The 26498-nt window shown below is 43.8% G+C and overlaps 1 protein-coding gene across 6 annotated transcripts in view; it reads right to left on the minus strand.

The window, feature by feature from the left end:
* Window positions 1–26498, minus strand: part of ADAM23 (ADAM metallopeptidase domain 23) — a 410305-nt gene that overhangs the window by 300319 nt on the left and 83488 nt on the right. For all 6 annotated transcript variants that reach the window (XR_013218285.1, XM_077275748.1, XM_077275751.1 and 3 more), the window contains exon 3: window positions 11167–11243. Coding sequence is in view for 5 of the 6 variants with exons in the window: in XM_077275748.1 (XP_077131863.1) it covers window positions 11167–11243 (77 nt within the window). In the remaining variant the exon portion in view is untranslated. The remainder of the gene's footprint in view (window positions 1–11166; window positions 11244–26498) is intronic.

Below are 26498 nucleotides of genomic sequence, written 5' to 3' on the forward strand. Positions count from 1 at the left end.
ATCACTCAGGACACTCTGCCTATAATATACACTCACCGGCCACTTTATTAGGTACACCTGTCCAACTTCTTGTTAACACTTAATTTCTAATCAGCCAATCACATGGCGGCAACTCAGTGCATTTAGGCATGTAGACATGGTCAAGACAATCTCCTGCAGTTCAAACCGAGCATCAGTATGGGGAAGAAAGGTGATTTGAGTGCCTTTGAACGTGGCATGGTTGTTGGTGCCAGAAGGGCTGGTCTGAGTATTTCAGAAACTGCTGATCTACTGGGATTTTCACGCACAACCATCTCTAGGGTTTACAGAGAATGGTCCGAAAAAGAAAAAAAATCCAGTGAGCGGCAGTTCTGTGGGCGGAAATGCCTTGTTGATGCCAGAGGTCAGAGGAGAATGGGCAGACTGGTTTGAGCTGATAGAAAGGCAACAGTGACTCAAATCGCCACCCGTTACAACCAAGGTAGGCCTAAGAGCATCTCTGAACGCACAGTGCGTCGAACTTTGAGGCAGATGGGCTACAGCAGCAGAAGACCACACCGGGTACCACTCCTTTCAGCTAAGAACAGGAAACTGAGGCTACAATTTGTACAAGCTCATCGAAATTGGACAGTAGAAGATTGGAAAAACGTTGCTTGGTCTGATGAGTCTCGATTTCTGCTGCGACATTCGGATGGTAGGGTCAGAATTTGGCGTAAACAACATGAAAGCATGGATCCATCCTGCCTTGTATGGAGCATCTTTGGGATGTGCAGCCGACAAATCTGCGGCAACTGTGTGATGCCATCATGTCAATATGGACCAAAATCTCTGAGGAATGCTTCCAGCACCTTGTTGAATCTATGCCACGAAGAATTGAGGCAGTTCTGAAGGCAAAAGGGGGTCCAACCCGTTACTAGCATGGTGTACCTAATAAAGTGGCCGGTGAGTGTATACCCTTCAGGGTTATTTATGTCTTCTATTTTATTCTCCTCTAACAATAATGGAGTTGAATACATCTTTGGGATCAATAAGGTGTGGCAAGAAGAGACTAACGTGTACAAAACCAGCTCTATTAAACTGTCAGAGAAGGAGACATGAGAGTCTCGCAGGTTTATGTAGATGTGTTTGCCAATCATTTATAGGATGTTGTCCCCTTAGAATCATCAATTAATCAGATCTAATGCCCATAAAGGATGGTGAACTCACAGAAATCTGACCAGACATACATTTTTTTCTACATCAACATCGGCCATTGCACTTAACAAAGTGTTATTAATAACTGGTGTTCTGCACAATACAAACACTGATCTGGCATTACACCAAACACAAAAGTAAATGCTCCAGTCCAAGACTCCATGATCCTGCAGGAAAAAAACTTTAGAAGATAATCTGTCACCACAATTGACCGTCTAAACTATTAATATGGGCATATAAATTAGACTGCTGAAAATAAGTAATACATATATCCTCCATATGAGATGTGCTGTTGGTGAGAAATCATCTTTTATCATTTTATATCAATGACCTCTTCCCGGCTCTGGGGAGGGCGCTGCCCGGAGATAACTCTGCCTCCAGAGATTATTATACATGAAGGAAGCGTTACCAGTGTGATGTGTAATGGCCGCTCTCTGCCCTCCTGATCTCACTGCAGAGCTGTGTATGATTATACCGGACATATCTGCAGGTTCAGTTTCCATCTCACAGGCAGACAGGGTGTAATATTGTTGCAATACAGCACAGATCATCAGAGAGCTGCAAAAATGTGTTTTCAAGAAGACATTTCAGTTCTCCTGTTCTGTGTTAGTTACTTGTCTCACACTGGTAACTCCCCATTCATGTAAAATAATCTCTGGAGGCAGAGTTTTCTTCCAGGCAGTGTTCTCTCCATAGCCTGGAAGAGGTCCTTTATATAAAGCGATAAAAGATGATTTTCTCAGGAATAACACAGCTAATATGAGACATCCAGGGAGTACTGTTTTTTAGCAGTCTATAACCTGCATGCTCATATTAATAGTTTAGATAGGATTTTAATGTGGCTGACAAATTCATCATAATTCACGTCACACACATGGCGTACATTATAACAGAAATGTATGCAAATTCCTGACTTGTTGTGGAGCACAACAGCTAAAACATATACCAAACTCATTAAGCCCATGCCTCATAATGCATTTGACATATGTTACTGATGAATGAATGGGCCTTAAAATCTACTGACTACATTAAAGAAGTAAAATTCTCTTGCTATCCGACAGATCGAACACAGTTTTAAGAAGTCATTTACTGATGTCTTAAGCACCATACAATTGTTTCACACCATAGCGGGCTATACTATTTGCATTAATTTGCCACCATACTACATAAGTAATGGCTGGCCATTCTATGCCAATAGCGTACGAGCAATATGACCCTTTGATAGCTTGAATCGAACAAGCAGTACTTTTTAATTAAAAAGGTTGTTAACAATCATCCTGACATTATATGACAATGCAGGGTAGCCCAAACATAGGTATACAGTTTAACACATTATCTACCAATGTCCTTTTTTTGGGACGCCTAATCTTCAGCTTCTAGCAACTAAGATTTTATAATTTTTATAATTAGGTCCAATTTTTTGTGTTGTGTTTGTAAAATGAATGTTTTCAAAATAGGAAATCATGTCATTGTCATTTTTAATTGAATATTGGGACGCCCTTTTCTGAAAAATCCGTACTTGTAAAAATTTTAATTTGGCAAGTAATGGGTTAATCAATGAAATTTATCATAACAAAATACGTGGGTAAGCATACACTCTGACACACAACAGAAGAAGTTTATTAACATTATATTGTATGGTTTATTTATTACTTTTATATTTCTTTAACACTGTTTAATCCTGTAAATGCTCGAAATTTCTTCCATGAATGTTGCAATTTTCCTATGCCTATTTATTGGGCCACCCTATACATGCTCTTAAAATTTGGTCTTCCTGATGTGTATCCATAAAAACATGCAAACTGCCTCTTCAGAGAGAAAGAGGACTGAACCCTAGTGCTACCTATTGGAAGTAGCAAGCCTAAAAGTCAATATCGACCAATTAACAAGCCTTGCCATATAACAGAATCTCAATTTGCAGACTCGTGTTTCAGGGTGTTGCCCCCTCCTGTGCAAAGCATGAGATCTGATTTGGCTGTATGAGAGGTTTCTGACTGGGCTCTAAGGGGTAAAGTTAGGGTACCATCTCACAGTGGCACTTTGGTCGCTACGACGGTACGATCCGTGACGTTCCAGCGATATCCATACGATCTCGCTGTGTCTGACACGCAGCAGCGATCAGGGACCCTGCTGAGAATCGTACGTCGTAGCAGATCGTTTGAAACTTTCTTTCGTCGCTGGATCTCCCGCTGTCATCGCTGGATCGGCGTGTGTGACGCTGATCCAGCGATGTGTTCGCTTGTAACCAGGGTAAACATCGGGTTACTAAGCGCAGGGCCGCGCTTAGTAACCCGATGTTTACCCTGGTTACCATTGTAAATGTAAAAAAAAAAAACACTCCATACTCACTTTTCGGTGCCTGTCACGTCCCCCGCCGTCAGCTTCCCGCACTGACTGTGAGCGCCGGCCGTAAAGTAAAAGCAGAGCACAGCGGTGACGTCACCGCTGTGCTGTGCTTTACGGCCGGCACTGACACAGTCAGTGAGGGAAGCCGCTGGCGGCGGACGTGACTGAAATCAGAAGGTGAGTATGTAGTGTGTTTTTTTTTACATTTACAATGGTAACCAGGGTAAACATCGGGTTACTAAGCGCGGCCCTGCACTTAGTAACCCGATGTTTACACTGGTTACCCGGGGACTTCGGCATCGTTGGTCGCTGGAGAGCGGTCTGTGTGACAGCTCCCCAGCGACCACACAACGACTTACCAACGATCACGGCCAGGTCGTATCGCTGGTCGTGATCGTTGGTAAATCGTTTAGTGTAACGGTACCCTAACTCTTTGTGGAGAGTGAGATGCCTGACATGTCATTGAAAAGAGGTTTTTAACATACAGCCAAATCAAATCTCATATTTTACACTGAGGAGGGGCAACATCCCAAAACAAGTATCTGGCTTTTATCTTACGTCATGTGGCAAGGCTCAATTAATGGTCGATATTGACTTTTAGGATTGCTACTGCCATTAGGTAGGTTTAGTTAAATTCCTCTTCGTTTCTGAATAAACAGCTTGCACTTTTAATTTCCCAGAGAAGCATTGCACGGCTTATAAACAACCTTACCCTGGCATGTCAGGCATGTCATTCTACACAAGGAGAAATCTTACCCCTTACACTCCATAAAAAAAAGCTCAGTTCACACTGGATCAAAATTCAGTTAACTAGCCAAGGCCTGCACCTGAATAACTTGGCAGTGGCTTCTTGGCACCATCCCATTACATGCCCGGTCATCCTTCCTTGCTATTGTCCTGCACTGCCCTGTCCTAGGCACGCAGCATTTGAGAAGTATCCTGCAACAATGGCAAGAACCCAAACCGTGAAGTGAAAACCAGATTCTAAAATACAGAAAACAATGGAATTGCTTGGTATGCATTTCTCCACTGTTATATTTATGGAATGGTAGAAATCAAGTTGAAATGTATTTAATCTTATCCACTGAAAATCTGCTGGGACTATTTCTTCACAAATGTATAATTTTTCACATTTTAATCCTATATTCTGGGTCTACTACTAATCCTGAAGTATTTTTGTATCTTTCCAGTCCATTAATAACCATCAGCATAATGTACAGTTACTCTAAAATACGAAGAAACAGCACTATTATTCCAGGATAAATATCCAATTGTGCTGATTCATTTTTATTGAAACATGCTGAAATAGAGTAAAAGTGGTGGCTGCTGACTCAGCAAAACCCCGCCACTCTACACTGCTGGCACCGAGACATAACTTCCTTTTTCTAACACTTAACTGCTCGCTTTTCATATTATGACGCCTAGGTGAAAGCAGAGGAAACAGTGTATGGACCTTGAACAAATCTGAACTCCGTCTAAAAAGAATTGTGGCTGTGAAACTTATGCACATTTCTATGCGTGAAGATCATTGACTTTATATCAGGTTTAATGTTTTACGTCTATAGATAGTACTAAAATACACAGCTGAAAATATAACTGCGCTAAAGGTCACATTTCTCTACTACGGCTATGTCTGGTCTTCTTGGGCAGCCCATATAGTCTACGATTCAATGACTGTCCCAATTATTCTGCACTAAGTTCATTCAACTTTTGTACTATTTGTGGTAATTTGGCTGTTGGTTTTTATAAGCTGCTCAGTTGGGTAGAGTTATCACAAGTTAACGGATTTCTATCAATTATTAAAGCTTAAAGGGGTTGTCCATGAATAAAGTACATTTTAATCAACAGATCTTGGAATAAAAATATGTTCCATAATTGATGTGCTGAAAAAAAAATGCTCCTGTGCTGAGATAATCTTATAAATGTGCCTCTGCTGTGTACTGTGTAATGGCTGTGTCTAACTGTACAGGGACACGGTCTGATCATACCACAGCTCCTGGACAGGGGAGGGTGCAAAAGAGTATACATGTAACAATTCCACCCCTCAGTGTGTCTTAGGATGCAAGGATAGAAAATGCAGTCGTCCAGTCTGGTGCAGGCTTGAGCTGACCTCTCTGTGCAGTGATTGATAACTCAGTCATCCAGTCTGGTGCAGGGGCGTGCTGAGCTGTCTGTATTGATTGATAACTCAGTTGTCCAGTCTGGTGCAGGGGCGGGCTGAGCTGTCTGTACAGTGATTGATAACTCAGTCATCCAGTCTGGGGCAGGGGCGTGCTGAGCTGTCTGTATTGAGTGATAACTCAGTTGTCCAGTCTGGTGCAGGGGCGGGTTGAGCTGTCTGTACAGTGATTGATAACTCAGTTGTCCAGTCTGGGGCAGGGGCGTGCTGAGCTGTCTGTACAGTGATTGATAACTCAGTCGTCCAGTCTGGTGCAGGGGCGGGCTGAGCTGTCTGTACAGTGATTGATAACTCAGTTGTCCAGTCTGGTGCAGGGGCGGGCTCAGCTGTTTGTACAGTGATTGATAACTCAGTTGTCCAGTCTGGTGCAGGGGCGGGCTGAGCTGTCTGTGCAGTGATTGATAACTCAGTTGTCCAGTCTGGTGCAGGGGCGGGCTGAGCTGTCTGTGCAGTGATTGATAACTCAGTTGTCCAGTCTGGTGCAGGGGCGGGCTGAGCTGTCTGTACAGTGATTGATAACTCAGTTGTCTAGTCTGGTGCAGGGGCGGGCTGAGCTGTTTGTACAGTGATTGATAACTCAGTTGTCCAGTCTGGTGCAGGGGCGGGCTGAGATGTCTGTACAGTGATTGATAACTCAGTTGTCCAGTCTGGTTCAGGGGCGGGTTGAGCTGTCTGTACAGTGATTGATAACTCAGTTGTCCAGTCTGGTGCAGGAGCGTGCTGAGCTGTCTGCGTTTTTATTGACAGTTCGGGCATCCAGTCTGAGACCAAGAGGTGCTGAGGTCTCTGCAGATGCTCCCTGTTCCCTTGATTAATCAGTTATTTAACTGAGCTGGCAGTCCCAGATAGCTTCTAGCCATAGCTTCAGCTCAGTGTGGTTTGTTTTCCCTGTGCCCAGTGCCTTGCTTGTTGATCTATCACTGCCTGACCTTGTACCTCATTCTGACCATCCGTTTGTCTAACCCCTTTGTTCTGATCCGCTATTCTCCCAGTATTTTGACCTAGGACCGTTACCTAACTACGCCTTTGTCTCTTCCCTCTGTTTATGACGTACCCTCCTAGCAATTGACCTCAAACTCCTTGACTATCCCAACTCACTGCTTGTTCGTGAGAAGTGACTCAGAGTCACAATACAGACATTACAGCATGGGATCGAAGCTGTTTTCTGTGAGGTAAACCATTTGATGCCTGTTTTTAAAGATGTTTTACCTCACAGAAATAATAAGTTGTGATCCCATGCTGTCATGTCTGTATCCTCTCACAGTACACAGCGGGGCACATTTATAAGACTATCTCAGCACAGGAACATTTTTTTTAACACATCCAGTTGTGGAACTTTTTATCCCAATGTTTATTAGCTAAAATGTACTTTGTTTATGGCAAACAACTTAACCTTTTTAACTTTATTAGTACACAACAAAGATACAAATATAAATGAACAGTAACAAAAGGCAGATAGAAAAACCTAGCACTCAACTTAAATGCAAATAGAGAAGAACTTTATTCAGTCCATAGGAAGTAGTACAGCAAAACATTTCAGTCAAACCTGACCTTCGTCAGTTACGTACTATGCAAGTAGGGGGATTCAAATAGATATCAGAGTGTGTTCATATGGATATCTCAGCATCCGTCAGGACTGTATGTAGGGGGTAATCTGAGGACAAGCGGTGGATACCGCGTCAAGGAGTACTCAGGCGTACCCAATCCATTATACAAGGCCATTCTTTGTACTGGCTCTCGGACTGCCCATTACAGTCCTCAGATTACCCACTACATACAGTCCTGATGGATGCTGAGATATCCATATGATCACACTGATATCTATATGAATCCCCCTACTTGCATAGTAATGTACGTTGCAAATAAAGTGGATAATCCTATTCTAGTCATTCCAGTCTATCATGTTAAACCGGAGTCAGCATAGCATATGGCATCCGATGCGATATGCTAATGACCCTTGGCTCCTGCTCTGCTGCGAGTGGGAGGTGAGTGTCATGCGTCTGTGCTCCGAGCCTCTCGCATAGAGAGGAGCACAGCTGCGGAGGAGGCAGAGAAATGAATTTCTCCATCTCCTCTATTGCCGGGTTCAATGTATATCGCACATCACTCGGATGATATCTGAGTGATGTGCGTGGTCTCACTCGCATGTATAGGCTTACATGGGTGCGAGTGAGCCGCGACTTGGCCGAGTGTCGGTGACAATCCCAGCATGCTGCGTTTTCACTCGCATCTACAATACGGCCGAGAAAAAAAACGGTGATGTGAGCTGCCCCATAGAGGAATACTGGTCCGAGTGCTATGCAATGTTTTATCACATAGCACTCGTCCATATTCATCGCTAGTGTGACTCCGGCCTTAAAGAGAATCTGTCATTAGGATTTTGCTATGCAATGTACACTGTGCATAGGCAGAAAGCTGTCAATCAGTGGTGGGGGAGGGTTGTACAGGGCTCATGAATAAGGAGCAGTACATGGTAGGAGGCTTAATGGTTCTCTAGTGATAATCTTTTGTTGATAAAACAATTATTTTATAAAAACCACAGCTTGCAGCCCAGTAAGTCATACATTGCTAGACTCAGGGTCTCTGCCTCATAATTATGCTGCTCTAAGATTAGGTGGCAAAAACCTGGTGACATATTCACTTTAAGGATTCACTCAATCCTTAAAATCATCTGTACTTATTAAATAACTGAGCTTCAAATGGTTCCTGAAACATTATATCCCTACTAAAAGTCATTGATTACAAATCGTGCTTTCGGGAAGCAATTATGTTTTGTACATCTTTACCAACTTCCCTGGAAACTTGAGAACACTTCAAGAAAAAGGGATATCTCCTCATCATGCTGCCAAATGTCCAGCATATTTACCTCTTCCAATTCCCATTGTTCCATCAGCTTCCAGCTAGCAATGTAAGCAATGACCTTAGTCAAGAAAATGTCTGAAGACTATGAAGGGGTGGTCTGGTTTGGAGTCTGGTCTTTAAAAGTTGTGTGGGGGATTACAATAATTAGGTAGTGAATATACTCGTTGCTTGGGTTTTCCCGAGCACGCTCGGGTGATCTCCGAGTGTCTGTTAGTGTTCGGAGATTAAGGGTACGTTCACACAGGACTTTTTTGCTGCTTTTTTTTGCTGCTTTTTTTTATGCTAATTTTCAGCTGCTTTTTACAGTACCAGTAAAGCCTATGAGATTTCAGAAATCTCATGCACACACGTTGGTTTTTTGTTTGATCAGTTTTTTCTGCTTTGCTGCTTTTTTTGGACATAGGGCATGTCACTTCTTTCAGCGTTTTTGCTGCGTTTTTGCAGCGTTTTTTCACCCATTGACTTGAATGGGTGATGAAAAAAACGCTGCAAAAACGCTGAAAAAAACGCATGTAGCATTATTTGCTGCGTTTTTTGTGCAGAAAATCATGGCCAGGAGGAAGGGATCTCACAGCCAAGAGCTTAGGGGTGTGGTTAGTGAGGTGTGAAGAGCCATTGTGAGGTGTCCTGTTTGTGATCTATTGTGAGGGAGTTCCTGGTAGTGAGGTGTGAAGAGCCATTGTGAGCCATTGTGAGGTGTGAAGAGCCATTGTGAGGTGTCCTGATTGTGATCTATTGTGAGGGAGTTCCTGGTAGTAAGGTGTGAAGAGCCATTGTGAGGTGTGAAGAGCCATTGTGAGGTGTCCTAGCAGCTGAAACTTGGCATAAAAAAGCAGCAAAAATCTGCAGCAAAAATCTGCAGCAAAAAAGTCCTGTGTGAACGTACCCAAAAAACGCACCAAAAACGCACCAAAAAAACGCACCTAAATTAGCATAAAAAAAAGCAGCAAAAAAAAGCAGCAAAAAAGTCCTGTGTGAACGTACCCTAAGTTTTCATCGCCTCAGCTGAATGATTTACAGCTACTAGCCTGCCTGAGTACATGTAGGGGTTGCCTGTTTGCTAGGGAATCCCCACATGTAATCAAGCTGGCTAATAGCTGTAAATAATTCAGCTGCCGCGAAGAAAACTTAATCTCCGAACACTAACAAATACTCGGAGATCACCTGAGCGTGCTCGGGAAAACCCAAGCAACGAGTATACTCGCTCATCACTATAATTAGGGTCTGTCAATGGGGGGTCTGGTCTAGTCTAGAAATGGACCTATGGTGCCTTTAGACAGGAGATTGTGGCTTGGAGTTAGTGATATTTTTCATAGCAATGTTTCTAAATATGTCTAAAATGCAACAGTAAACATGAAATCAAATGGAAAATTCCCAAATTTGTAGCCTGCTCTGCTCAGAGTCTCCGTGCTCTGCTGTAAATGGTCAGCATTACAGTTTTCGGCAGTTTGCAGCAGGGCACGGAGCCTCAGTATGTAGAGAAAAGCGGCTTTTTGTTCATGATTTGTGAACTGTTGAAAACCCATCAGGTTGAGTGAGAAGATAAGTTACCGTATGTTAGTTTACGACGGCAATTCTCAGACTTACAGAAACGTGCTCTACTACATAGTAGCTCAGAGACATACCGTATGTCTCGAGCAGTGTTTCTTCAGGCTGCAACCCGTCCTTAAAAGGGGTATTCCCATCTCCAAGATCCTATCCCAACATGTAGTAGGTGTAATAAAAATAATATTAGCAAATATCTCCAAATAGAAATGTAGTATAGTTTTTAAGATTCGCTATGTCACTTACCCTATGTGCAGAGCATTGAAGTAGCTTAGGTATCCATGGTTATGACCACTCATATAGTGACAGTTAGTTAGGACCATGAATACCTAAGCTACTGAAATGCCCTGCACATGGGGTAAGCAATATAGCAAATCAGAAGAACTATCCTACATTTCTAATTGGAGATATTTGCTAATATTATTATTACAGCTACTACTTTTTGGGATAGTATCTTGGGACTACCCCTTTAAGTGTGCTTAAGAGTACCCTTGAATTCATTTTCAGGGAACCTCTTTAAGTTAATTCAGAACAGCTTCATTTTGTTTAGGTAAATTACAAAAAAGTGATTTCTAATGCAGGATGGATAGCATTTTAAGTTACAGAAACGATCAATCAATGTGTCATTTTCGGTGGGAAATCTAGCTGCAGGATCTCCAAAGATCTAATCATTGTGGCTTGGTCAAAGTGATGTATCAAAACATTTTATTTTCTCCTACCACTATACTTCAATATTAAGATATGTGTATTGTGATTGCTATACAGGAATCTATGTACTTGGGCCATGAGAAAAAGCCTTTGAAAAAAGAAAATAATGTTTTTTGCCATGCTTTCTTTTAAGTAACTCTTATTTCTAAAGTGATACTGAGACCTGAATTCCCCTGCATTTGTCACATTCAGAAGTGTTCAGGTAAGCAAATTCTGTGAAACATATAATGTGTAGTTCCTCTTCCCCTTCATGGATAACAGGGTAAATGCTTTGTTTTTACTGATGAAAACTGTGATAACTTGAAATAAAACTGATATAACTACATGCTCCATTCACAGATTTGTACACTTACTTATTCAATGACAAGTCAAGGATAAACTTGGAACCAAAGGCCTCTATCTGGAAACTAGTTTGGGCAAGATGCACAGCCTGAAAGTGAAAAGAAATACAACATCATAATTTGCATGTACTAAACATAAAACATTTAAAAGAAACTAGTCATGAGATTAAAATAATTTTAGAATTATTTACGCCATTTCTTTTTGTAATTACCAATTCATCACTACCCCTCCATTACATCCAAAAGCGTCCTCTTATTTGCAATTGAAACCTTTTCTTGGTTTCCTGACCAGTAAACTACTGACCAAGCATGTACTCCCCCAGCATAGAAGCTTGCCTTCTTTACAGCATTCTAACCATTAGTCTACTGGACCGTCATCAGCCAGAATGTAGCATGTTGCCATGGTTTATACTTAATGGGGTATTTCCATCTCCAAGATCCTATTCCAATATGCAGTAGGTGTAATAATAATAATAATAATGAAGAATAATAATAATATTATATTGGCAAATACCTCCGATTAGAAATGTAGTGTAGTTCTTCTGATTCGCTATGTTACTTAACCCAAGCGCAGGGTATTGCAGTAGCTTACGTATCTATGGTTACGACCACTCATATAGTGACAATTAGTTAGTTAGGACCATGGATACCGAGGCTACTGAAATGCCCTGCACATGGGATAAAGCGACATAGTGAATCAGGAAAAACTATACTACATTTCTAATTGGAGGTACTGTATTTTTCGGACCTTAGACGCACCCCAAATTTTCAGGAGGAAAATAGGGGAAAAAATGTAATGCATCAAATGGGGATCCGTCTTACAGCTCGAATTCAACTTACCGGCAGGGGGCCGGCAGCAGTGGTGGATAGGGGGTCACAGGAGGTGTTTGTGGGTGCAGCGCTGCAGTGAATCCCATCCCAGGCTGGTAAAAGGGGGTGTTCAGTGGTACTCGGCAGTGCGAGGGGCTCTGCAAACATTGTTTGAAAGCCCAGAGCCCCTGCACTTCCATGGTTTCAATGTGGTGGACTCCGGGAAAAATGGCCACCATAGGCGGCGCATGCGCAGATTGAAATTTGGGGAGACGAGCTCTGGGCTTTCACAAAATGTTGGAGTAGTTCTCCAAACATGTCTCCTCCCAGCCCATGGCCCGCAGCATCACCCGCACTATAGCCCGACTTTTGCCACCGCCCTCCCGGTAAGCTACATTTGGACATTAAGATGTACCCCTATTTGGGAGGAAAAAGTGGGTCTTATAAGTCTGAAAAATGTTCTAATAATATTATTACACCTACTACATATTAGGTAGGATCTTGGAGACGGGAATACCCCTTTAAATTAAAATTATCTAAATTTATCTTTCATTTGTTTTGTGAAGTAGAACATTAAAGGCGTTTTTTATAGTTGGAAAACAAAAAACGCAGATAAGTTCTCCCCCCACCGGAGTGTAGCACCACCTCTCTACTGCTCTGTGTTTTGGATGAAGTGGCGATGTTTCAACTACAGAAGACATGAATGCTGCAGCCAATCACTGCACTGCCATCTAAATGAGCAAAGCCTCTGCGCTCAGTGATGATCTGTATAATGGTGATGTGTGCTGTACAGTGAGGCCACCATTGCAGCCATAACACGTAGGACAGAGCCACTGCGGACAGCCAACGCTGGGTCCGGGGAAAGGCAAGGCGAGTAATAACTGTGTTTGCCATTTTACAGCTACGCATACCCCTTTAAAAAGAAAGCACAAAATAAAACTCACCCAGACAATCTCTGGCCTCCCAAGCGTTATCCCACTGTTAGCATTAATCTTTTTTTTATTACTGTAACATGAATTTCATACTGATTCCCAAACTATGCCTGATCAACAGCTAGGGGCGACCCCACACAAGCCCCCCACATTCTGTATTTTGAGAAGAACCAGCAGCTATCCTGGGTCATTTCTTAAATCAACCTTTTACTCAGGATCCAGAAAAAAGACTGTATATTTCTCACGTACATTCATCCCACCTGATGCCTGCTGTTGCCCCTTCTCCCAGATTGGCATTCGGTTCTTCCTTCCTCCATGTTGGTCACTGCAGTGGCATGCGGAGTGCATTGGTCAGTCTAAACCACATCTCCCTTGTCTTCCCTTTAACACAACACAGGAAAGACAGGGGAGGCACGTTTTAGACTTAGAATTACACCACCATAAACCAGAGGGCACCAGATAGTTTGACTATACATAATAAATATGTAGTCATTTTCATTGCCAGTATGTGGGGGACGTTCTAAAGTATATTTACTAAGATGTAACACATAAAAGGTAACCATTGTTTCAGGTGACCTTGACCAATCATCATTTGCTATCTCAGTAATGCTAAAACCTGTTTTCCCTGATTACAAATTTTACCCATGAATTGAGGCTGAATGATCAGTCCTGGAGGAAAAAGAAGCAGATGTCTCTAATAAGATATATTACAATATTTCTTATGTTGCTTGTGTGCTATTGTTTTATTAAAACAATCCCGGTTATTCTTTAACAACTGAAGTATACAGTTGAAACAAGGAGTTTACATACACTAAAATTGCTATGCCTTTAACCCCTTAAGCCCCGAGGGTGGTTTGCACGTTAATGACCGGGCCAATTTTTACAATTCTGACCACTGTCCCTTTATGAGGCTATAACTCTGGGACGCTTTGACGGATCTTGGCGATTCTGACATTGTTTTCTCGTGACATATTGTACTTCATGTTAGTGGTAAAATTTATTCGATATAACTTGTGTTTATTTGTGAAAAAAATGGAAATTTGGCGAAAATTTTGAAAATTTCACAATTTTCCAACTTTGAATTTTTGTGCCCTTAAATCACAGACATATGTCACGCAAAATACTTAATAAGTAACATTTCCCACATGTCTACTTTACATCAGTACAATTTTGGAACCAAAACTTTTTTTTGTGACGGAGTTATAAGGGTTAAAAGTTGACCAGCAATTTCTCATTTTTACAACACCATTTTTTTTTAGGGACCACATCTCATTTGAAGTCATTTTGAGGGGTCTATATGATAGAAAATACCCAAGTGTGACACCATTCTAAAAACTGCACCCCTCAAGGTGCTCAAAACCACATTCAAGAAGTTTATTAACGCTTCAGGTGTTTCACAGGAATTTTTGGAATGTTTAAATAAAAATGAACATTTAACTTTTTTTCACACAAAATTTATTTCAGCTCCAATTTGTTTTATTTTACCAAGGGTAACAGGAGAAAATGGACCCCCAAAGTTGTTGTACAATTTGTCCTGAGTACGCTGATACCCCATATGTGGGGGTAAACCACTGTTTGGGCGCATGGCAGAGCTCGGAAGGAAAGGAGCGCCATTTGACTTTTCAATGCAAAATTGACTGGAATTGAGATGGGACGCCATGTTGCGTTTGGAGAGCCCCTGATGTGCCTAAACACTGAAACCCCCTACAAGTGACACCATTTTGGAAAGTAGACCCCCTAAGGAACTTATCTTGATGTGTGGTGAGCACTTTGACCCACCAAGTGCTTCACAGGAGTTTATAATGCAGAGCCGTAAAAAAAAAAATCATATTTTTTCACAAAAATGATCTTTTCGCCCCCAATTTTTTATTTTCCCAAGGGTAAGAGAAGAAATTGGACCCCAAAAAATGTTGTGCAATTTGTCCTGAGTACGCTGATACTCCATATGTGGGTGTAAACCATTGTTTGGGCGCATGGCAGAGCTTGGAAGGGAAGGAGCGCCATTTGACTTTTCAATGCAAAATTGACTGGAATTGAGATGGGACGCCATGTTGCATTTGGAGAGCCCCTGATGTGCCTAAACATTGAAACCCCCTACAAGTGACACCATTTTGGAAAGTAGACCCCCTAAGGAACTTATCTAGATGTGTGGTGAGCACTTTGACCCACCAAGTGCTTCACAGAAGTTTATAATGCAGAGCCGTAAAAATAAAAAATCATATTTTTTCACAAAAATGATCTTTTCGCCCCCAATTTTTTATTTTCCCAAGGGTAAGAGAAAAAATTGGACCGCAAAAAATGTTGTGCAATTTGTCCTGAGTACGCTGATACCCCATATGTGGGTGTAAACCATTGTTTGGGCGCATGGCAGAGCTTGGAAGGGAAGGAGCGCCATTTGACTTTTCAATGCAAAATTGACTGGAATTGAGATGGGACACCATGTTGCGTTTGGAGAGCCCCTGATGTGCCTAAACATTGAAACTCCCTACAAGTGACACCATTTTGGAAAGTAGACCCCCTAAGGAACTTATCTAGATGTGTGGTGAGCACTTTGACCCACCAAGTGCTTCACAGAAGTTTATAATGCAGAGCCGTAATAATAAAAAATCATATTTTTTCACAAAAATGATCTTTCCGCCCCCAATTTTTTATTTTCCCAAGGGTAAGAGAAGAAATTGGACCCCAAAAAATGTTGTGCAATTTGTCCTGAGTACGCTGATACCCCATATGTGGGTGTAAACCATTGTTTGGGCGCATGGCAGAGCTTGGAAGGGAAGGAGCGCCATTTGACTTTTCAATGCAAAATTGACTGGAATTGAGATGGGACGCCATGTTGCGTTTGGAGAGCCCCTGATGTGCCTAAACATTGAAACCCCCCACAAGTGACACCATTTTGGAAAGTAGACCCCCTAAGGAACTTATCTAGATGTGTTTTGAGAGCTTTGAACCCCCAAGTGTTTCACTACAGATTATAACGCAGAGCCGTGAAAATAATTTTTTTTTTTTTCTCAAAAATGATTTTTTAGCCCCCAGCTTTGTATTTTTACAAGGGTAACAGAATAAATTGGACCCCAAAATTTGTTTTCCAATTCGTCCTGAGTACGCTGATACCCCATATGTGGGGGGGAACCACTGTTTGGGCGCATGACAGAGCTCGGAAGGGAAGGAGCGCCATTTGGAATGCAGACTTAAATGGATTGGTCAGCAGCCGTCACGTTGCATTTGCAGAGCCCCTGATGTACCCAAACAGTACAAACCCCCCACAAGTGACCCCATATTAGAAACTAGACCTCCCAAGGAACTTATCTAGATGTGTTTTGAGAACTTTGAACCCCCAAGTGTTTCACTAAAGTTTATAGCGCAAAGCCGTGAAAATAAAAATTATTTTTTTTTTCACAAAAATGATTTTTTAGCCCCCAGTTTTGTATTTTCACAAGGGTAACAGGATAAATTAGACCCCAAAAGTTGTTGTCCAATTTGTCCTGAGTACGCTGATACCCCATATGTGGGGGGGAACCACTGTTTGGGTGCATGACAGAGCTCGGAAGGGAAGGAGCGCCATTTGGAATGCAGCCTTAAATGGATTGGTCTGCAGGCGTCACGTTGCATTTGCCGAGCCCCTGATGTACCCAAACAGTACAAACCCCCCACAAGTGACCCCATATTGGAAACTAGACCTCCCAAGGAACTTATCTAGATGTGTTGTGAGAACTTTGAACCCCCAAGTGTTTCACTACAGTTTATAACGCAGAGCCGTGAAAATAAAACATCTTTTTTTTCCCACAAAAATGATTTTTAGCCCCCCAAATTTTTATTTTCCTAAGGATAACAAGAGAACTTGGACCCCAGAAGTTGTTGTTCAATTTGTCCCGAGTACGCTGATAACACATATGTTGGGGTAAACCCCTTTTTGGGCGCACGGGAGAGCTCGGAAGGGAAGGAGCACTGTTTTACTTTTTCAACGCAGAATTGGCTGGAATTGAGATTGGACGCCATGTCGCGCTTGGAGAGCCCCTGATGTGCCTGGACAGTGGAAACTCCCCAATTCTACCTGAAACCCTAACACAAACACACCCCTAACCCTAATCCCAACGGTAACCCTAACCACACCCCTAGCCCTGACTGTCATGATCTCTGCAGGCAGAGATCATAGCAAGCCTATAGAGGGACAAGCTCTCGGAAGATGGAACTATACTGACCATGAACTAAGCCTGCCGCGCAACTAGAAATAGCCAGGTAGCATTTCCTATTTATCGCTAGATGCCCAGCTCTGGCCTAAGACCTAAATAGCTAGCAGAGGGAAATATAAGACCTGGCTCACCTCTAGAGAAATATTTCCAAAGAAGACAGTAGCCCCCCACATATAATGACGGTGAGTTCAGATGAAACAACAAACGCAGCAGGAAAATAGTCTTAGCAAATTTGAGGTCCGCTTACTAGATAGCAGAAGACAGATAGTATACTTTCATGGTCAGCAGAAAAACACTAACAAAACCCCATCCAGAGATTACCTTAAACTCTGGCATTAACTCATAACGCCAGAGTAGCAATCCCTGATCAACGAGAGCTTTCCAGACACAGTAACAAAACTTCAGCTGTGAACTGGAACAAATAGGCAAAACAAAACAAGGACAAAAGTCCAACTTATCTAGTAGTTGTCTAGAAGCAGGAACAAGCACTGAGAGGCATCAGATAACATTGTTGACCGGCAAGAAACCACCAGAGAAATGAGCTTAAATAGCGACACCCACTACTGATGGAACCAGGTGAAACAGGAAAGAGGATGACAAGTCCAATTCCACAAGCGGCCACCGGGGGAGCCCAGAATCCAAATTCACAACAGTACCCCCCCCTCAAGGAGGGGGCACCGAACCCTCACCAGATCCACCAGGGCGACCAGGATGAGCCCTATGGAAGGCACGAACAAGATCAGAAGCATGAACATCAGATGCATTGACCCAAGAATTATCCTCCTGGCCGTAACCCTTCCAGTTAACCAGATACTGGAGTTTCCGTCTGGAAACACGAGAGTCCAAAATTTTCTCCACAACGTACTCCAACTCACCCTCAACCAACACCGGAGCAGGAGGCTCAACTGAAGGTACAACAGGTACCTCATACCTGCGCAATAACGACCGATGAAAAACGTTATGAATGGAAAAGGACGCAGGGAGGTCCAAACGGAAAGAAACAGGATTAAGAATCTCCAATATTCTATAAGGGCCGATGAACCGAGGTTTAAACTTAGGAGAAGAGACCCTCATAGGGACAAAACGAGAAGACAACCACACTAAATCTCCAACACAAAGCCGAGAACCAACACGACGATAACGGTTGGCAAAACGCTGAGTCTTCTCCTGGGACAACTTCAAATTGTCCATAACCTGCCCCCAGATGTGATGCAATCTCTCCACCACCGCATCCACTCCAGGACAATCCGAGGATTCCACCTGACCGGAGGAAAATCGAGGGTGAAACCCCGAATTACAGAAAAACGGGGACACCAAGGTGGAAGAACTGGCCCGATTATTGAGGGCGAACTCTGCCAATGGCAAAAAAGCAACCCAATCATCCTGGTCAGCAGAGACAAAACACCTCAGATATGTCTCAAGGGTCTGATTAGTCCGCTCGGTCTGGCCATTAGTCTGAGGGTGAAAAGCAGATGAAAAAGACAAATCTATGCCCATCCTAGCACAGAATGCCCGCCAAAATCTAGACACAAATTGGGTACCTCTGTCAGAAACAATATTCTCAGGAATACCGTGCAATCGGACAACATTCTGAAAAAACAGAGGAACCAACTCAGAAGAAGAAGGCAACTTGGGCAGAGGAACCAAATGGACCATTTTAGAGAAACGGTCACAGACCACCCAGATGACAGACATCTTCTGGGAAACAGGCAGATCTGAAATAAAATCCATCGAGATGTGTGTCCAAGGCCTCTTAGGAATAGGCAAGGGCAACAGCAGTCCGCTAGCCCGAGAACTACAAGACTTGGCCCGAGCACAAACGTCACATGACTGCACAAAGACTCGCACATCTCGTGACAGGGAAGGCCACCAGAAGGATCTTGCCACCAAATCCCTGGTACCAAAAATTCCGGGATGACCTGCCAATGCAGAAGAATGTACCTCAGAGATGACTCTGCTGGTCCAATCATCCGGAACAAACAGTCTATCAGGCGGACAACGATCCGGTCTATCCGCCTGAAACTCTTGCAAGGACCGCCGCAGATCAGGAGAAACGGCCGACAAAATTACTCCCTCCCTAAGGATACCTGTGGGTTCAGAATTACCAGGAGAGTCCGGGTCAAAACTCCTAGAAAGGGCATCTGCCTTAACATTCTTAGAACCCGGTAGGTATGACACCACAAAATTAAAGCGAGAAAAAAATAAAGACCAGCGCGCCTGTCTAGGATTCAGGCGTCTGGCAGTCTCAAGATAAATCAAATTTTTGTGGTCAGTCAATACCACCACCTGATGCCTAGCCCCCTCGAGCCAATGGCGCCACTCCTCAAACGCCCACTTCATGGCCAAAAGCTCCCGATTCCCAACATCATAATTCCGCTCTGCGGGCGAAAATTTGCGAGAAAAGAAGGCACAAGGCCTAATGACGGAGCAGTCGGAACCTTTCTGCGACAACACTGCCCCAGCTCCGATCTCCGAAGCGTCCACCTCAACCTGAAAAGGCAGATTCACATCAGGCTGACGCAACACAGGGGCAGAGGCAAAACGGCGCTTAAGCTCCTGAAAGGCCTCTACAGCATGAGGGGACCAATTAGCAACATCAGCGCCTTGTCTGGTCAAATCAGTCAGTGGTTTAACGACATCCGAAAAACCAGCAATAAATCGGCGGTAAAAGTTGGCAAAGCCCAAAAATCTCTGAAGACCCTTAAGAGAGGAGGGCTGAGTCCAGTCACAAATAGCTTGCACCTTGACGGGATCCATCTCAATGGAAGAGGGAGAAAAAATATACCCCAAAAAGGAAATTTTCTGGACCCCAAAAACGCACTTAGACCCCTTCACACATAAAGAATTAGACCGCAGAACCTGAAAAACTCTCCTGACCTGCTGGACATGAGAGTCCCAGTCATCAGAAAAAATCAGAATATCATCCAGATATATTATCATAAATTTATCCAGAAAATCGCGGAAGATATCATGCATAAAAGACTGGAAAACTGAAGGGGCATTAGAAAGACCAAAAGGCATGACCAAATACTCAAAGTGGCCCTCGGGCGTATTAAATGCGGTCTTCCACTCATCCCCCTGCCTGATCCGCACCAAATTATACGCCCCACGAAGATCAATTTTAGAGAACCACTTAGCACCCTCTATACGAGCAAACAAATCAGTAAGCAATGGCAATGGGTATTGATACTTAACAGTGATCTTATTCAGAAGCCGATAATCAATACATGGTCTCAAAGAGCCGTCTTTTTTTTGAGACAAAGAAAAACCCAGCTCCCAAGGGAGAAGAAGATGGACGAATATGTCCCTTTTCCAAAGACTCCTTTATATATTCCCGCATAGCAGCATGTTCCGGCACAGACAAATTAAACAAACGACCCTTTGGATATTTACAACCCGGTATCAAATCTATGGCACAATCGCACTCACGGTGCGGAGGTAACGACCCAAGCTTGGGTTCGTCAAAGACGTCTTGATAATCAGAGAGGAACTCAGGGACTTCAGAGGGAATGGACGACGAAATAGAAACCAAAGGTACGTCCCCATGAATACCCTTACATCCCCAGCTCAACACAGACATTGCTCTCCAGTCCAAGACTGGGTTGTGAGACTGCAACCATGGCAATCCCAGTACCAAATCGTCATGTAAATTATACAGCACCAGGAAACGAATAATCTCCTGGTGATCCGGATTGATACGCATGGTTACTTGTGTCCAGTATTGTGGTTTATTATTAGCCAATGGGGTGGAGTCAATCCCCTTCAGAGGAATAAGAGTCTCCAAAGGCTCTAAATCAAAACCACAACGATTGGCAAAGGACCAATCCATAAGACTCAGAGCGGCGCCAGAGTCAACATAGGCGTCCGTGGCAATGGATGACAAAGAGCAAATCAGGGTTACAGACAAAATAAACTTAGACTGAATGGTGCCAATGGAAGCAGACTTATCAAGCTTCTTTGTACGCCTAGAGCATGCCGATATAACATGAGTAGAATCCCCACAATAGAAACACAATCCATTCTTCCGTCTAAAATTCTGTCGCTCGCTCCTGGACAGAATTCTATCACACTGCATACTTTCTGGCGTCTTTTCCATAGACACCGCCAGATGGTGCACCGGTTTGCGCTCCCGCAGACGCCTATCAATCTGAATAGCCATTGTCATGGACTCATTCAGACCTGCAGGCAAAGGGAACCCCACCATAACATCCTTAATGGCATCAGAGAGACCTTCTCTGAAAGTTGCCGCCAAGGCGCACTCATTCCACTGAGTAAGCACAGACCATTTACGGAATTTTTGGCAGAAAACTTCAGCTTCGTCTTGCCCCTGAGATAGTGCCATCAAAGTTTTTTCTGCCTGAAGTTCCAAATGAGGTTCCTCATAAAGCAAGCCCAAGGCCAGAAAAAACGCATCCACATCGCGTAACGCAGGATCCCCTGCTGGCAATGAGAAGGCCCAATCTTGAGGGTCACCCCTGAGCAAGGAAATCACAATCCTAACCTGCTGAGCAGGGTCTCCAGCTGAACGAGACTTCAGGGACAAATAAAGCTTACAATTATTTCGGAAATTCTGGAAGCTAGCTCTATTCCCTGTGAAGAACTCCGGCAAAGGAATTCTCGGCTCAGATACCGGAGCATGTACCACAAAATCTTGTAAATTTTGTACTTTCGTGATGAGATTATTCAAACCCGCAGTTACACTCTGGAGATCCATTATTGTCAGGTGCACACAGAGCCATACAGAGATTAGGAGGAGAGAGAGAAAAAAAACTGCAGCAAGGCAGACTGGAGGAAAAAAAAAAAAAAAAAAAATTCCAGCAGACTTCTTATAACTCTCCTTTCTAAACCTGGGTCTTTAACACTTTAGTGGGCCGGTCAAACTGTCATGATCTCTGCAGGCAGAGATCATAGCAAGCCTATAGAGGGACAAGCTCTCGGAAGATGGAACTATACTGACCATGAACTAAGCCTGCCGCGCAACTAGAAATAGCCAGGTAGCATTTCCTATTTATCGCTAGATGCCCAGCTCTGGCCTAAGACCTAAATAGCTAGCAGAGGGAAATATAAGACCTGGCTCACCTCTAGAGAAATATTTCCAAAGAAGACAGTAGCCCCCCACATATAATGACGGTGAGTTCAGATGAAACAACAAACGCAGCAGGAAAATAGTCTTAGCAAATTTGAGGTCCGCTTACTAGATAGCAGAAGACAGATAGTATACTTTCATGGTCAGCAGAAAAACACTAACAAAACCCCATCCAGAGATTACCTTAAACTCTGGCATTAACTCATAACGCCAGAGTAGCAATCCCTGATCAACGAGAGCTTTCCAGACACAGTAACAAAACTTCAGCTGTGAACTGGAACAAATAGGCAAAACAAAACAAGGACAAAAGTCCAACTTATCTAGTAGTTGTCTAGAAGCAGGAACAAGCACTGAGAGGCATCAGATAACATTGTTGACCGGCAAGAAACCACCAGAGAAATGAGCTTAAATAGCGACACCCACTACTGATGGAACCAGGTGAAACAGGAAAGAGGATGACAAGTCCAATTCCACAAGCGGCCACCGGGGGAGCCCAGAATCCAAATTCACAACAGTACCCCCCCCTCAAGGAGGGGGCACCGAACCCTCACCAGATCCACCAGGGCGACCAGGATGAGCCCTATGGAAGGCACGAACAAGATCAGAAGCATGAACATCAGATGCATTGACCCAAGAATTATCCTCCTGGCCGTAACCCTTCCAGTTAACCAGATACTGGAGTTTCCGTCTGGAAACACGAGAGTCCAAAATTTTCTCCACAACGTACTCCAACTCACCCTCAACCAACACCGGAGCAGGAGGCTCAACTGAAGGTACAACAGGTACCTCATACCTGCGCAATAACGACCGATGAAAAACGTTATGAATGGAAAAGGACGCAGGGAGGTCCAAACGGAAAGAAACAGGATTAAGAATCTCCAATATTCTATAAGGGCCGATGAACCGAGGTTTAAACTTAGGAGAAGAGACCCTCATAGGGACAAAACGAGAAGACAACCACACTAAATCTCCAACACAAAGCCGAGAACCAACACGACGATAACGGTTGGCAAAACGCTGAGTCTTCTCCTGGGACAACTTCAAATTGTCCATAACCTGCCCCCAGATGTGATGCAATCTCTCCACCACCGCATCCACTCCAGGACAATCCGAGGATTCCACCTGACCGGAGGAAAATCGAGGGTGAAACCCCGAATTACAGAAAAACGGGGACACCAAGGTGGAAGAACTGGCCCGATTATTGAGGGCGAACTCTGCCAATGGCAAAAAAGCAACCCAATCATCCTGGTCAGCAGAGACAAAACACCTCAGATATGTCTCAAGGGTCTGATTAGTCCGCTCGGTCTGGCCATTAGTCTGAGGGTGAAAAGCAGATGAAAAAGACAAATCTATGCCCATCCTAGCACAGAATGCCCGCCAAAATCTAGACACAAATTGGGTACCTCTGTCAGAAACAATATTCTCAGGAATACCGTGCAATCGGACAACATTCTGAAAAAACAGAGGAACCAACTCAGAAGAAGAAGGCAACTTGGGCAGAGGAACCAAATGGACCATTTTAGAGAAACGGTCACAGACCACCCAGATGACAGACATCTTCTGGGAAACAGGCAGATCTGAAATAAAATCCATCGAGATGTGTGTCCAAGGCCTCTTAGGAATAGGCAAGGGCAACAGCAGTCCGCTAGCCCGAGAACTACAAGACTTGGCCCGAGCACAAACGTCACATGACTGCACAAAGACTCGCACATCTCGTGACAGGGAAGGCCACCAGAAGGATCTTGCCACCAAATCCCTGGTACCAAAAATTCCGGGATGACCTGCCAATGCAGAAGAATGTACCTCAGAGATGACTCTGCTGGTCCAATCATCCGGAACAAACAGTCTATCAGGCGGACAACGATCCGGTCTATCCGCCTGAAACTCTTGCAAGGACCGCCGCAGATCAGGAGAAACGGCCGACAAAATTACTCCCTCCCTAAGGATACCTGTGGGTTCAGAATTACCAGGAGAGTCCGGGTCAAAACTCCTAGAAAGGGCATCTGCCTTAACATTCTTAGAACCCGGTAGGTATGACACCACAAAATTAAAGCGAGAAAAAAATAAAGACCAGCGCGCCTGTCTAGGATTCAGGCGTCTGGCAGTCTCAAGATAAATCAAATTTTTGTGGTCAGTCAATACCACCACCTGATGCCTAGCCCCCTCGAGCCAATGGCGCCACTCCTCAAACGCCCACTTCATGGCCAAAAGCTCCCGATTCCCAACATCATAATTCCGCTCTGCGGGCGAAAATTTGCGAGAAAAGAAGGCACAAGGCCTAATGACGGAGCAGTCGGAACCTTTCTGCGACAACACTGCCCCAGCTCCGATCTCCGAAGCGTCCACCTCAACCTGAAAAGGCAGATTCACATCAGGCTGACGCAACACAGGGGCAGAGGCAAAACGGCGCTTAAGCTCCTGAAAGGCCTCTACAGCATGAGGGGACCAATTAGCAACATCAGCGCCTTGTCTGGTCAAATCAGTCAGTGGTTTAACGACATCCGAAAAACCAGCAATAAATCGGCGGTAAAAGTTGGCAAAGCCCAAAAATCTCTGAAGACCCTTAAGAGAGGAGGGCTGAGTCCAGTCACAAATAGCTTGCACCTTGACGGGATCCATCTCAATGGAAGAGGGAGAAAAAATATACCCCAAAAAGGAAATTTTCTGGACCCCAAAAACGCACTTAGACCCCTTCACACATAAAGAATTAGACCGCAGAACCTGAAAAACTCTCCTGACCTGCTGGACATGAGAGTCCCAGTCATCAGAAAAAATCAGAATATCATCCAGATATATTATCATAAATTTATCCAGAAAATCGCGGAAGATATCATGCATAAAAGACTGGAAAACTGAAGGGGCATTAGAAAGACCAAAAGGCATGACCAAATACTCAAAGTGGCCCTCGGGCGTATTAAATGCGGTCTTCCACTCATCCCCCTGCCTGATCCGCACCAAATTATACGCCCCACGAAGATCAATTTTAGAGAACCACTTAGCACCCTCTATACGAGCAAACAAATCAGTAAGCAATGGCAATGGGTATTGATACTTAACAGTGATCTTATTCAGAAGCCGATAATCAATACATGGTCTCAAAGAGCCGTCTTTTTTTTGAGACAAAGAAAAACCCAGCTCCCAAGGGAGAAGAAGATGGACGAATATGTCCCTTTTCCAAAGACTCCTTTATATATTCCCGCATAGCAGCATGTTCCGGCACAGACAAATTAAACAAACGACCCTTTGGATATTTACAACCCGGTATCAAATCTATGGCACAATCGCACTCACGGTGCGGAGGTAACGACCCAAGCTTGGGTTCGTCAAAGACGTCTTGATAATCAGAGAGGAACTCAGGGACTTCAGAGGGAATGGACGACGAAATAGAAACCAAAGGTACGTCCCCATGAATACCCTTACATCCCCAGCTCAACACAGACATTGCTCTCCAGTCCAAGACTGGGTTGTGAGACTGCAACCATGGCAATCCCAGTACCAAATCGTCATGTAAATTATACAGCACCAGGAAACGAATAATCTCCTGGTGATCCGGATTGATACGCATGGTTACTTGTGTCCAGTATTGTGGTTTATTATTAGCCAATGGGGTGGAGTCAATCCCCTTCAGAGGAATAAGAGTCTCCAAAGGCTCTAAATCAAAACCACAACGATTGGCAAAGGACCAATCCATAAGACTCAGAGCGGCGCCAGAGTCAACATAGGCGTCCGTGGCAATGGATGACAAAGAGCAAATCAGGGTTACAGACAAAATAAACTTAGACTGAATGGTGCCAATGGAAGCAGACTTATCAAGCTTCTTTGTACGCCTAGAGCATGCCGATATAACATGAGTAGAATCCCCACAATAGAAACACAATCCATTCTTCCGTCTAAAATTCTGTCGCTCGCTCCTGGACAGAATTCTATCACACTGCATACTTTCTGGCGTCTTTTCCATAGACACCGCCAGATGGTGCACCGGTTTGCGCTCCCGCAGACGCCTATCAATCTGAATAGCCATTGTCATGGACTCATTCAGACCTGCAGGCAAAGGGAACCCCACCATAACATCCTTAATGGCATCAGAGAGACCTTCTCTGAAAGTTGCCGCCAAGGCGCACTCATTCCACTGAGTAAGCACAGACCATTTACGGAATTTTTGGCAGAAAACTTCAGCTTCGTCTTGCCCCTGAGATAGTGCCATCAAAGTTTTTTCTGCCTGAAGTTCCAAATGAGGTTCCTCATAAAGCAAGCCCAAGGCCAGAAAAAACGCATCCACATCGCGTAACGCAGGATCCCCTGCTGGCAATGAGAAGGCCCAATCTT

The sequence above is a fragment of the Ranitomeya variabilis genome, chromosome 7, assembly GCF_051348905.1.
Source record: "Ranitomeya variabilis isolate aRanVar5 chromosome 7, aRanVar5.hap1, whole genome shotgun sequence".
Classification (NCBI taxonomy): Eukaryota; Metazoa; Chordata; class Amphibia; order Anura; family Dendrobatidae; genus Ranitomeya; species Ranitomeya variabilis.